Source organism: Sphaeramia orbicularis, chromosome 9, assembly GCF_902148855.1.
Source record: "Sphaeramia orbicularis chromosome 9, fSphaOr1.1, whole genome shotgun sequence".
In the NCBI taxonomy this organism is placed as follows: domain Eukaryota; kingdom Metazoa; phylum Chordata; class Actinopteri; order Kurtiformes; family Apogonidae; genus Sphaeramia; species Sphaeramia orbicularis.
Genome location: NC_043965.1, coordinates 21,284,012 through 21,298,758, shown reverse-complemented (window position 1 = coordinate 21,298,758; position 14,747 = coordinate 21,284,012). Strand labels below are relative to the sequence as shown.

The window sequence follows — 14,747 nt, the reverse complement described above, 5'->3', positions numbered from 1 at the left end:
ATGACTGACAAAATTAACCGTGATTGCAAGTTATGTTAAAGACACAGACGGATATGGATGGAGTGTATTGTCTGTCCTCTGTACACTCTTTACAAAATTCTGTTTTCTGTGAGCCTGCAGATGCATACTTAGAGCCATATAAAGATCCTCACATTATCTTATATATAAGGCTCTGTGTGTTCCCAGACAGAGAAGCAGTACCACCAGGAACCGTGAAGGTAGCGGATCTTTTCAAAGAGCGACTGTGTGAGTTAGTGAAAAACTACTGACATATTTATGACAGCTACCCTCATCAATACCAACATTAACATCCACATTTGCATTACGTCTGTCATTGCCATGTTTGTTATTACTGACTTTCTTCTTCTTCTGCTTCTCAAAAAACTTTACTTTTCTTTTTGGTATTTGGCAAGTATGGTTAATTAAGAGCAGCGCCCTCTGGTGGATTGATTGAAAAACGCTCATTCCAATGCATTAAATGTCAGTAGCAGCACTTTGTTAGTCAGACTAATGACAATAAAGCACATTTTCAAAAGTAACTAAGAACTGTAATGCTATTATTAAGTACTCATATCGGTACTTGGTATCAGCAACTAATCAAATGTAAGTACTTGTACTCGATCTAGAAAAAAGTGGTATTGGTGTATCCTTAGACTTGAGAATAAAACTGTCATCTTTAACCTAGTTACTATAAAAATTAAGACAAGCATCATTATGTTCATGCAACCAGTTAATTCCCAGTTGCCGAGACGCATACAAACCTCTGGAGGGTTTTAGAAAAGGTGTTGTCATAGTTGGATTACTTTGGGCCTTTTTTTAACACAAGGATGATTAGTAATAAAAACTTCTCTGCCTGCAGCCTCCCATGAGAAGCAAGTCTAACCTGATTCAGTGTTTTGGTCGCACTCATGTATTCTTCTTTTCTTCTTTGCAAGCTTTTGTGCTTGTGTCTCTTTGGGAGAATAGAAGAGGTGTTTATATTTTGTATATGTCTGAGGGGTCACGCATGTCTTCTTGTGTCCTCATCTGTGTTGGCCAACATGTATGCAAGGTGTGTGCCCTAACAAATACAACCCATGAATGCAAACACACACATATACATACCCACTTTCACCAGGCAGGCATGTGTTGTCATGGCAACACATGCAGATGTCAACAAAAGAGGCTTCAGGGTGAACATTGTCTCCCTCTTGTCCAGCAGGGTGCAATTTATCTCAATGTAGCCATGAAAGGCAGCTATTTACATGAAATGAGAGCTGTTTCTGGGAAATAGGGGTCTCTCTGAAGGTTTTGATGTCAGCTGCCTGCTTTTAGCTTGAGAGTGGAAACCTAAACCATCTAAAGAGGGAAAGAGAGAGGCAGAAGTGAGCCGTAAACCTACTGAGAGAGCTCAGTTCCCTCATGTGGTTGTAGCTCTTCACCCCATGCAAGTCCCTTGTTGTTTCCCCTTCGCACACTTGGAGAAGGCCAGGCATAGCGTGTGATTTCAGATGCTTACAGTTTGCAGGGAGTGAATCTAACCCCCTTGCTTTATAGCTTATCCTTAAGAGAGTGGTCCTAACATCAACGTCAATATTTACAGGAATAGCCCGCAGGCAAGAGAATCGACCACCACGATTCAGCTGAGACGTATTCAACCTTTGTCTTGCTTCCCCTCCCTTTCCTTAGTCTCCCTCACTTGTCTTCATCTCTGGTTATTCCCGTTCTCTGCAGCAGCCCGTCGATCACGGCGCCAGGTGGATGAGATATTTGTCTTTGGGTTGCCTTTGTTATATATTTGCACGTGCGCTTACGAGGTACACCCTGCATACGCGTGTTTGCGTTTTCGACAGGGCCGCAGCTTTGACACAGACTCAGCGGCTGTTTGAGAGATGCTGGATGACGTGTGTCAAGTGATATTAAATGTGAGAGAACCTCTCCTCCCCCCTTTTTCACTCCCCCCTTTCTGCCCATCCCTCTGTGTCTGCTGTGGTTAGTGTGAGCAATGACACTTCTCATTGGGTTTTTTTTTTCTGTTGGGGGGGGGGAGTGGGGGGGTACCATGTCTGATGTACATGGCCCCACTTCTCTGTGGGTAGAGCAGACCCTTTGGCCTACATACGCTCTTAGAAGGTCATGGAATATACAGCTGAGCAGATACAGTGTGCAAATACCATACCTGTGCCACATAACACACACTTTGCTTGGTGTAATTTCCTAATCCAAACTAAGATGGTTAGTTTGAGAGCTGCATGTTTGTTTGTGGCAATGATAATGGCAAGGTAATTGCTAATTAATGGGTGTGTTTTTCAGTGGTTCTAGTGCTGTTATGTTGTCTTTGTCTGAGATGAAGCTCTAAATTTAGGTCATGCTCAGACAGGCAACACAGTTTTATATTTTAATGTAAACTTGTGTTCATTTTATGTTTTGGAGAAAAACAGAAAGTATCTTAGCAGCATTACTGAAAACAGATATATCATGTTTTGTTCATTTGGAAGTGTATTTGTGTATATGATTCCAAGTAATGATGTTAGTAGTGAGCGAGTATGAGTCCGATAATGGGACAGTCTGAATGGGGTGGTGTCGACGGCAGGTTTTTGGACAGGATGTGGCATGAGCCTGTCGAACAGAGAACAGTGAGTGTGACCTCAGTGACTCCAGGAAGGAAGGGGTTAAGCACGAGCCGGCAGAGCTGCATGGGCTGCGTTACGCAAACTGGCGGCTGGCTGGAGCTGAAAGGGGAAGTGCTGAGCTCAGAGGAACACTGGCTCAGAGCCATCACTCCCTCCTCCCACCTCTAAAACTCCCCCTTTGCCTCCCCAACCTCCCCCCACTCCCTCCTCCTCCTCCCCGCCTCCCCGCTACAGCTGAGCGCTCCCCATGCTTCCCACCGCCAGGCGTGGTGTTGTGTGTTTGTGTGTCTGTGTGCCTGTGCTGGAATGTAGCTTCCCCCTCGGCTGGGGCCTGTGTGTATATGTGTGCGTGTGTGTGGGTGTGCACGTGTGTGTCTGTCTGGAATGATGCCTCCCCTTGTCTAGTGTGTGACGTCAGTACACACAACGGGTCAGCTTAGGGCTAGGCAACATTCTGTGTGTGTGTGTGTGTGTGTGTGTGTGCGTGTGTGTGTGTGTGTGTGTGTGTGTGTGTGTCATGAGGGGGAAACAGGGGAGGAGTCAGATATTGGAGAGAGAAAAAGGAAAGAGGAGGGGCTGTTTGTGAGCAGAAGGAGGTTGACTGCAGGGAGTCACTGAAGCCAGTATGCGTGCATGCATGAAGGCATCATGAGTGTGTGTCAAAGGGTGGGGTTGTGTGTGTATGTGTGTGTGTGTGTGTGTGTGTGTGTGTGTGGGGTGACTTTCCAAATGAAATGGGAAGGGTAACGAGTGTAAGGTTATTTCCTGGCGTGGAGACGTGAACCTAAAAACGTTCACCCATACTTGACATGTGCACAGAGTCCCACTGTATTTTTGAGTCCACTCCTGTTAATGCTCACCTATTTTCACATGCAAATCAATTCTGTTCACTTTTCAGCCATGTTAGCTAACACAGAATTGGCTTTTTGTCTGTGTGCAGTGCTAGTTGTAGTAAGGCTTTTTGCTACATTGTTAGTTTGTTGTTTTTTTTTATTCATGCTACAAAAGGATTTGTAGGGCAAGGTTTAAATTAAGCAAAAGAAACACATCTGTAATCAATTCAGACAGCCACAGCAAATGTCATTTCAACACACTTTGCGTGCAAATAATGCACAAACACAACTTCCAAACCAACAGACATGATGTATCATCATTGTGTCTGTTTATCCTTTTTATGTGATCATATGCAGCACTTTGTTGTAGCTTGAGGGCATCTGTTCCTGACCCAAACCCATCTCCTTGGTATATATGGAGAGCGCTATAATGTCTATAGGTTTGTCATTAGAAAGATACTCAAGCCCTGAAGTAGCAGACAATGGCTTTTCAATGGATCCCATTACCTCCGTCTATAGCTTGCAAGGCTCTACTGGGACAGACCTCTGCTAATTACACACATTCATTTCCAGCCAGCTGTAATTTCATTCACACTAATGAACCTTGCACATGGATTGGGATAATGTATAGTTAATGTACAGCTAGGAAATGGAATTAACCAGCTTGTGGCTTCAGCAGTGTTACACCGGGGATAGAGAGTGACAGTTTAACCAATACCACACGTTTTCTACTTCACAGCCTGCTTTATTTGAAATATAGTTAAACCATTAAAAGCAGTAGTTAAGAAAATCACAAAACATTATTTTATTCAGCGTTACCTGCCTTTCTAACGATCGATTCCCTGCTGATTTGCTGAAAAAGGAGTCCATGTGAATGTCTGTTTTTTTTCTCTAAATTTTTAGGTTTCCTGCAACTGTCTCTTCAGTCTGTTTCCAACAGAACTCATTTTCACATCACTTTTTTCCTCCTTGTCTTGTCTCGATCACATCCCTGAACAGAAGCCTTCCTGTCTTTCTGTACTGGTCAGCCATCTGAATGCCAGCCTTTGGGATCAGTCAGCAGTGCGGTAACACCAGCTCTGTCTGACAGGGCCAATCCAGCAAAATTAGAATCCAGTTTGAAAGTGATAGTTAGAAAATTGCAAGTCATTCCTGATGTACCGCATGGCAACTAAGTGGCAGCAGCCCAGTAGTCGACTGTCATTTCAACCGCCAGCTGATGACAACTCCAATCACCCACACAGCCATCAGTGAGCATACACACACACGCGCAGATATTCTTTTCCCTCCATTCCTATGATTAGTATGCAGATTTTGCTGTCAGAATCTCAAGCGGAAGTAAAACCATTGAAATTCATGGAATATCTCAAAACATTAATTTATGCTTGTTTGTGTCTGTCAGCATTCACGTTCAGACTTCAAGTGTGTGTGTGTGTGTGTGTGTGTGGATGCGCGCTCTATGGTGCAAGTGATGAAAACACACCCGGGGAGAGAAAAGGGCTTTTTGGTGTACCAGAAGGTTTAAGGCATAAATATGGCCGCCCCTGGAGCTCAGCTGTGTTATTCTAGCCCATCCCACACCTTGGACTCACACACACATGCACACACACGCCTGGAGCAGGGACTCCTGCAGAACAGCATTGATCTCTGTTTATAGTCTTTGTATGGGTGCTTCCTTATAGGACCACACACGCCTGTGCTCATTGTTCTGCATGCAGACCTAGATGCCGACAGGCCTTGTATTTGCAACCTTATTAATTTGGCCACTTCAAGGAGCTGCAATGGAGGAAACTCTTCCTTTAGCTGTGGGTGGGATGGATGTAGCATTAGCGAATCAGGAGGTGGGGGTTGCCCAACAATCCACGACCCTTCTTCGACCTGCTGCAGAGCCTTGCTTTTCTTCGCCCGTGACATAGATCTCCTTTCAGCAGGGCCTCTCAGTTCAATCCAACCAAACAGATTGGATTCCAGTCCAGTAGTCTTTTTTTCCCAGTGAAGTTTTAGCAGTCTATCTTTGGTCAACATAGAGTAGGATCCGATGTTAAAACTCTTACTGCCGCAGGTGATCCTTCGCGGATCAGAGAAGCTGTAGCCGGGCAGAGTCAGATTTAGGAGTTGCTTTCTGTCTGTGTGCAGCTCATGAGGTAATTTGATTAATGTGCAAGGCTAAAGTGAATCAGTGCAGGCGAATGGGCCTTAAATATCTATTTGCTCTCTGGTTCTCCCTTGCTTTGCTTGTTGACTTGCTTTCACACCAGTCCATTTGTTTCATCCTATTTCTTGCTTTGAAATCAATCATGTTTTCAGAATCTCCCAGACACACACACACGCACAAACAAACAAACCCACACAAAAAATACAGTGGATGAGTGCTATCTGAACTACATGGTGCCATATTAGATTTAGGTGACAGTCATTCATGAACCAATTCAGCCAATAAACTTAATGACCTTCCCACTGCTGGGCTTGAATTTTCTCCATTGACTTGGAATCTTAATTTGATTGCGGAAATATATGTATGTTGCTCAATCTAATTTGCTCTAGTGATTTTGGAACACTGAGCACTTTTGTGCTTAGGCAAGCAAACCTCTCAGACCCGGTCCCGATCCCCGCCGACTGCCTTCATGTGGGAAGCTAAATCTTGTTTTATAGGACGCTCATAAAGGCAGCATTCTTCCATCATGGCAGATGTATGTCAAAGGAGTTGCAGGCCTTACTCTGGGCCTTTCCTCTCTGAAATAAGAGCAGGAGTCCGGTATTTCTGGGGCCCCATGTTGTTGAATAGACAGAAGTGGTCCTAGCTGGTCAAGAGAGCGCATGCTGGCTTATCGGCACTTATACAATTTCAAAACGCAAGAGAAAGATGGAGCAAAGGGCTATTTGGGGGAATGCTTTGATGTGGTCCCCCAAAGAGTGTGGGTGGTCCACAGGCCTTTGTGGGATTTGAACATATATATACATACGCTGATTCTCGCTCAGTCTTTCACACACTGTTCTCACTCCCTTACACAGCGCTTTGGGCCAAGTGTGATTTCACCAGGGCGGTCAGAAGGGGTTTCTAGGGCAACCTCACAGAGGCCTTGTTCTAAAAATGGCCGCCATGGTTACTTTGAAAGCCAACCCTGGCCTCTTGAACATGCACAGAAAAGAGCCCTGAGCACCACTTGGGGAGGGGAGCTGGGAGGACTGGGTGAGGGGGAAACCAGGCTCTTTAATAGCTTGCACATGAGACATTGAAGGTTTCATACCCACCCAACCAGGAGTCATGGGAGGTGTGTGTGTGTGTGTGCGCGCGCATGTGTGTACCTAAACAGTAATATCCCTGTACTCAGCGCTTGGCTAAATTAAAAGGGCATTTTTGGCGTGGGGGGCAGTTTTTGGTGCCCAGACGATTGGACGGGGAAAGGCGAAACTCATTACCTACCCATCTGTCAGAGAGTGAGAGAGAAAGAGCTGTGGGAATGTGGATGGAGGGAGGGACGGATGAAAAGGGCTTGGAAGGCGAGAGAGGGAGAGTGTCCATTAAAGCAAAGGAGACACAACAGACTTTTGCTTCCGAACAAGACTAAGTCCTTTTATTGCCATTTAGTTTTTCATACTCCATGTGTTTCGGATTTTAAAAAGTATCCTTGTTAATTTTTCCTTTGGGAAAAGGCAAAATATTTGCAAAAGAAAGTGCAGCTGTTTTTACGACAGCCTAATACATGTGTGTTCGAGGAGGTGTGTGTATGAGTGTGTGTTTGTATCAGAGGTTGGTTTTACTTTGAGCTTTCTCAGCCCCACATGTTTTTGATGTTCTCTTTTTCTCTCCCCTCTCTGGACCAGGGGCTACTCTTGAAACACAAGCTTGTCACACACACACACACACACACACATACGCAGACACACACACTCACACACACTGAGTATCAGCAAGTATTCACACCCATTGCTCATTTGTATGTTATTACACAGATTAATAAGTTAGCTCTCTATTCTCCAAGCAGCTGCACCATGTAAACCATTTTAGTCTTCCTCAAAACCGACTCAGTATGGCTCTCCCACTCTCACAGATGTACACATATAGGCTTTGATCACTACAGATGCAAGTGGCTGCCATATTCCGATCCACACCCCTCTTTTGTGGACATTGTTAACGAACATGCACTTCCTCTGCCAGCTGGCTTTCAGAATGGAAAAGCATATCTCCATGGCAATGTTCTGCAGTTCCTCACTGTTACATATCTGCAGCCAACACGTTTTACTTGTGCAGATAATGCTGAGCAAAAGGGCACAGATATAGAAACTGCTTATTTGTGTTGTGTTGCTCTTGCACCTTTGCAGGTTTTGTACATCCATGTTCATGCTTCTCTAGAAATTAACCAAATGCGATTGATAAAAAGTGCCAAAATTTTTCAAGGTCTCATCTAGAGGATATTTAAAGTACCTGCCTTACTGTCTTTCTACAAAGGCGCGCTACGAAGGAGTCATATTGTATACGGCCTCTACAAACGGCATGTTTTATTTTTATATGCCTCCTAAGGGCATAGCCAAGACTATAAGCAAGGCATCCTGCTGACTCCTTTGGCACTTTTTCTTTCTATTCAAATTCATCCCGAGTGCACCCTGAAACCATCAGCTAGGACAGAAAGCTACATAGATCTGACCCGTGTTTATCCGGCTTGTGTTCCCCTCACCCCTTTTCCATCAAAATCCCATGAAATATTCAGCTCCCCTTCCATTCTTACCTAATGTAGAGGCACGGAAAATACTTTGATATCTACATTAATGCATGTTTGATATTACAGAGATACGGATGCACAGTCCTTTGATAAACATATTTAAGAGATGTATGTCTTTGCCCTGTCCACATGCACTTCAGAGATCTCTCCTGAGCACCTAAATGCATTCATAAGCTAGTCTCTGTCTCTCATAACCACTCCCATTATTAATAAATGCATGACCTCATGCTGCGACGCAGTGTGCATGGACATGTGTGTGTCTTTCATATGCTCATCAGTGTGTGTTTTAGGACACTGCCGGGGACCCCGCCTTGCTCATTCATATTCATCTTCGCATAATGACCAGCCGCGCCTCCAGATCGTGCAGTCAGAATAAGATCAAACATAATATTCAAACAAGAGGCTTCATTATTCATACTGTAACAGCCGTGCTCGCCGCTCACTTCCCCATCTCTTTCTTAGTTCCTCTCGAAATGGATCACTGATCTTAGTTACCCCCATCTACCCTTCAGAGATTTCCATCAAGTTGGTTTACTCGTACTCAGATGTCCCAATCATGCCCTCTTGATAAGAGGACAATGACCGTGGCCAACTGGGTTTGGTTGATAAAATTGCTGAGCTCCACCCTCACTGCATCCACACTCAATGAAATTTCCTCCATAAGGTCATTTAATAAAGGGAACATTCACAAAGTTGAATTAAGCCATTCAACTCAATTTCTGTACTTTTAAGATGAACAGTTGTTGAGCCATTAAGGAGCAGGATAAATGTCCAATCTTATCATCATTTATTGGGTCAAACTTTGAAAATTTGACTCGGCTTAAACTTAATAAGTACTTACTAAATGAGGAAATGCATTTAGAGACAAAGAATAGATGACAGGAGCTGCTTTCAAACACAGAACGCTTTTCTTAAAACTAAATTAATGACATTCTCTTTCTTTCTTTTCTCACAGGTTTCCATCTGAGCGGCACAGTAACAGACCCGGCCACGCCTTCGTCCCCGGAGCTCGTCTGCAGCGTCAGTGTCAGCTTCGACCGCTGCAAAATCACAGCAGTAACATGCACATGCGGCAACAAAGACATCTTCTACTGCGCACATGTAGTGGCGCTATCACTTTATCGAGTACGGAAGCCCGAGCAGGTCAAACTGCACCTGCCCATCTCAGAAACACTGTTCCAGATGAGCAGGGACCAGCTGCAGAAGTTTGTCCAGTATTTGATTTCAGTCCACCACACCGAAGTGTTGCCTACGGCGCAGAAACTGGCCGACGAGATCCTGTCCCAGAACTCGGAGATCAACCAGGTCCACGGTGAGGAAGAGAGCGCTCGCAGGAGTCTTGTGTGCATGTTTATGCTGATGTGTGTTCCTGCCTCTATATGTGTGAGTGTATTGATGGCGTGACGAAGGTAAAGTGTGGCAGGATCAATGTTACTCATTAGTGAGATTCAGGCAGTAAAGGAGAGACACTGTGCTTCTAATCAACACTATAGACCTGGTATTTACTTTTGAGAGAGAAAGAGATGAAGAGGTTCATAGAGGGACAAAGAAAGGTGCATATCTCTTATTATCAATACTGTACTCGCTGCTTACCTCAGTAAAAGTAGACGAAAACTTGAAACAAAGCAGGGGAAGTGGAGCCAGTGAAAGCACAAAGGAGGGATGTGAGGGAGGCTTTAAGAAGAAGGACGACAAATATAAAACTAAACTTTTAAAAATGGACAGTTTTTACTGTGTTGAGGGAGTTTTCATCATCATCAACAGCTTGGATGTATCCTTGAGTAAAGCGTGTAACTACATTTTAGGCATCCTACCATTTTTTTGCACTTGAGTATGCTTTTTTATACACTAAAATAGAGTAGAAAGTGCTGCTTTGGCTTCTCTTTCTCTCTGTCTGAATTGGGACTCTTAACAGCAAACCCAGACATTTTAATAAAAGATTTTGTACTTTTTATTCATTTGTAATTTGCTTTTTAACCTTCTGGGACCTATTTTGTTCTTTTATTTATTTAATTTTTCTTACCATTAAAAAGAAATGTTGCTGGTAGCTCCATTCATTTTTGTTTTAAGATAAAGTTCAATATTTCTTCTTTAATTAAACATGTGCGTGAAAGCATTTCATCGTAGTTTTGTGCTGAAGTTTATATTTTTATGCTCTATTTTGACACATTATCATTATTACTAAAAACACATGTACATGCCAGACGTCAGTTATCAGTCTCCATCAGCCATAAAAAACAACCCTGTATTTGTCAAACCACTTCTAGAGTTAATGAATGCATTTCATTCAGTTATTGCCTATCATGAAATGTAATGTCCTTGTGCTTTTTCTTAGATACCCTTAGGAAAGAAGGATAAAATCTAGTGCCAATAAAACAGACAAGGACTAGATACTTGAAATTCATATTAAAAATATAGTTTGTGTCATGACAGTATAAATCAGGATTCTATTACAAATAACATGCTTAAAATTGGATTCTGCGTATTATCCTGTGTAGGTGAATTAATAGTCTATACCGGTCAAATCATGGGGATAATGCAGAGATTTGATAATAATACGACTTGTGTTTGTGTTTCTGTGTGTGCGCAGGGGCCCCAGACCCCACAGCAGGAGCCAGTGTGGACGACGAGAACTGCTGGCATCTGGATGAGGAGCAGGTTCAGGAGCAAGTTAAGCTCTTCCTCTCCCAGGGAGGTTACCACGGCTCGGGCAAGCAGCTCAACCTGCTCTTCAGCAAGGTCAGGAGCCAGCAAACGGCGCTCACCCAGTCACATAGAGAACATAACAATGTGCATACAACACATACCGGACCTGATCTCCAAAACCACATGTACACACTTCACTCTGTCTGAGGTTTCACTCGCTCCCTTTTACGGGTTTACCTGATCATTTCCTCTGCGTCCTGTTAATAAATATACTCTTCCTCTCTGGTGCTCTTGTTTTTCTCCTTCAGTTCTCTTATGAAAGGAGGCCATCTTTGTTCAAAGTAATCCTAGACAAAACAATGTACAAATTTTGGCACGTACTTTAAAGGTGCTCTTAGTTAGAGCTAATTGCATGAGGAAGGAAGAGACGGTATAAGATAAAACGAGAAGGAAAGAGGTGTAGAAACACAGAAAGCTTGCACTATATAGTACTCTGTGCCCACTATTAGACAAACACGAGGGATGTGTTGTTCTCTGTGTTGCCTACTATTACAGTGGCAGAGCTAGGCCAGCATTAATGTGTTGCGTGCAATGTAAAGTCTGTAAGCAAAGGCCATTATCATCCGCCGTGCTCGGCTTTTACAGTGTCTCTCGCCTTCGTGCTCTTTGATGCCCGCTCTAACAGTATCCTTTTCAGCACACACACCCACATATACATTTGCAAACACTTGTGCGCGCTCACACACCCACGTCGACAGCCATGCACACATTAGCACTAGCGCGAACATCAACTCTGAGCGGTCCTAAAATCACACACACACACACTGTATGTGTACCTACGTGTGTGATGTTTTCTTGGTAAACGTTTCTGTGTCTTGGACTAAAGAGACATCGTTAGACTCGTAGCATAACTGTCTAAGTCGTACACTGTATGGACAAAAGTATTGGCACACGTTGAATCCAGGTGTTTCATTTCTAACAGGGGTCTGAGATACGCAACAATAATGTCACATGTCATAATATAGTTTTATATTGGGATAAATAAAGTTTTATTTAAATTGTTGTCTTTGCTTCTAAAATGCCTGAGATGGTTTTTAGTCAGTTTCTCTCAACACTGATTTTTTTTTTTATCCATGATTATGGTTTGAATGAAATGTTCTACCTCTAAATTCCTAAATATTTTTTTGCGTTCTGACTGTAAATAATGATTTTCTACCACAAATAACTATCTACTTCCTTCACATCACCCACTGAACTTAAAAAGGAAATATTGATGTTTATAAAGTATATTGAGAAAGGTTTTGGAACATACCATTGCTACAGATTGCAAGATGTCCTGTTGATGCTGATTTGAGATATGAACATCAATATTACGGTAATAATCAATATAATATTTATCACAATATAAAACTATATTATGACATTTGTCATTGTTGTTTTGTAGCCCAGACTCCTGTTAGAAAAGATACACCTGAATTCAATGTGTCCCAACATTTTTGTCCATAATATAGTGTGTGATTTAGGCAGTTATGCTATAAGACTATTTGGACATGGTTTGTGTGTTTCCTGCTTTAAAAGGATGCTCTCCACAGTAAAACAAATATTCAATTATATTTTATTTATGTAGCCAGATATTACTTAACACCCTCTGACCTCAGACTCTCTGTACAAGTGAGGAAAAAAACTCCCCAAAAAACATTTAATGGAAAATGTGATAGAAACATCAAGAGGAGCCACAGAGGAAGGATTCCTCCTCCAGAATGTACAGTGAATAGAAAATACATATGATTTATAAATGTATCACACAGCAGAAAGAATCTAAATATTGATTGAATTTATTTAGTAATAACTTAAATAACTGTAGTACTAATGACAGCAATAATTTAACAGTAGTAATTAATACTAAATGAACCTTCCTTGTCTGAATAGAATAAAACATATATGGAGTATATGTAAGTACTGAAAAAAAGGGGGTTGTAAAAAATGACTACAAAGTGTCAGCATGTCAAATGGTTAAAGGAAAGTTCCTCACAAGTTTTTCAGTCTGTCTTCAAACCAAGATTTTACAGTGCAACATAAACATAGACAAATTTGTGGATTTTTAGAAGTAATAGTTTGCATTTTACAGCATAGTTGTGTTTGTGCTGTATAAAAACCTGTCCTTAGAATAACATTTTACAAGAAAAATGACAAAATTAGAGAACTGTGTGACTATTTGAGTGACTGTTAGGTTTTTTGGGTGCATCATTAGATTTCTGGCAACTTTATTTGTACGTAAAGAAACAAAAAAAAGAGTGGAATAACAACAGTTGGTCATTTTCTATAGATGTATCAGGTACAGAATGAAAAGAAAGTGTGTTATCCAGATGTAGAAAGAGCTACAACAAAATCAGTGTTTTTATAGGATGATTTTGTTTTATTAAGGGGTGTGTGTGTGTGTGTGTGTGTGTGTCCATCATTTACTTAGGCTATAATGTGTGTGATGTGTGATAAAACACAGGGTTAGTTTTATTCTACTTTGTGTGCGTGTATGTTGTGTACACCCTACATGTGTGTACATAACTGTCTCATCCTCTCTTCCCCTGTAGGTGAGGGAGATGCTGAAGATGCGTGACTCCAATGGAGCGAGGATGTTAACACTGATCACAGAACAGTTCATGGCCGACCCTCGACTGGCGCTGTGGAGACAGCAGGGCACCACCATGACCGACAAGTACAGACAGCTCTGGGACGAGCTAGGTGAGGAGGAAAAAGACACCACGCTCGCACACACACACCACACAGACACGCTGCCCTACAAATGTACACACACATACACACACATATACACACACACACACAGCTTTCCCTGTATGCGCCGGCACGAACAGATTTAGCAAGGTGGGTGATTGAACCCAGACATTGACACAAAGGCACACATTTTTTTTTTCCTGTTTGTTTATTTGTCCTTTGTTTCCCAGACAGCACCCACACACACACACACACACACACACACACTCTCACACACACTCTCAGACACACACTCATCACTTCCTCACTTGCTCTCACTCTGATTGTAGACTTGGCAGCTCAGCAAGAGTGTCTTTGTGAATTACAAGCCGCACATCGCACCTCATCAAAACCCCAAATATTATGACCTGTGTAATGTTTTCAAACACTTCATATTATATATTTAGTTGATATGACAGAGCGTTGCCCGCCACGCAGTCATTTGGTTTGATTTAGTGTGTACTTCTCTTGACAGACACACTGTACCTACAGCAAAACACTTTACTGCAACCCACTAAACCAACAAGCCCGTCACCAGGACAGCAGTCGTGTTGTCTTTGCTGCCTTTGTTGTTTTCCTCTAATGTCTTGGCTGAAGTTGCCGCTGCCGCTGCCGTTGTTGATGATGATGTTCTCTTTTCCCTTTGGTCTTGTTCTGCACTTTGTGAGGACAGCGCAGTGATCTCATCTGTTTCGATCCCACGTATTTTTGGAAGTGTGTGTACGGTCTCTTTGAAGTCCACACTTCAAACCCTTCTTCCCAAGTCCTTATCACTCCCCCTGATGTGTGGTGAATGCTGCCTCTCGGCGCCGCTCTCTCTCTTTCTCTCCCCCTCTTTTGTCTTTCTCTCTTCTGAGCTGCAGCTAGTCCTCTCTTCCAGACACAAAGCCATGCCTCATTCACTTGTCCTCACCCATGTCTCCTCATCCAAATCATCTCTGCTCCCATTTCATTTTCTATTTCCCTTTTTTTCTGCTCTGCCTCTGTTCTGTACCTTTTGTATTCTTTTTCTTTCTTCATGTTCTGTCTCTGTCCTTGTCTTCGTCCTTTCTCCCAAACTCTCTTTGCCTTTACATGCATGCATGCACACAATACAATAACACACATACACACACACACACACAGTGGAGTGTACATATCTCCAGCAGTCTTGAGAGTAAAATCCC

The 14,747-nt window shown here is 42.7% G+C and overlaps 1 protein-coding gene across 1 annotated transcript in view; it reads left to right on the top strand.

The window, feature by feature from the left end:
- LOC115426392 (zinc finger SWIM domain-containing protein 6) overlaps nt 1–14,747 on the top strand; it is a 45,376-nt gene that overhangs the window by 14,962 nt on the left and 15,667 nt on the right. Inside the window, exons 2-4 of the mRNA XM_030144494.1 lie at nt 9,122–9,478; nt 10,757–10,905; nt 13,401–13,551. Of these exons, the coding sequence (XP_030000354.1) occupies nt 9,122–9,478; nt 10,757–10,905; nt 13,401–13,551 (657 nt within the window). The remainder of the gene's footprint in view (nt 1–9,121; nt 9,479–10,756; nt 10,906–13,400; nt 13,552–14,747) is intronic.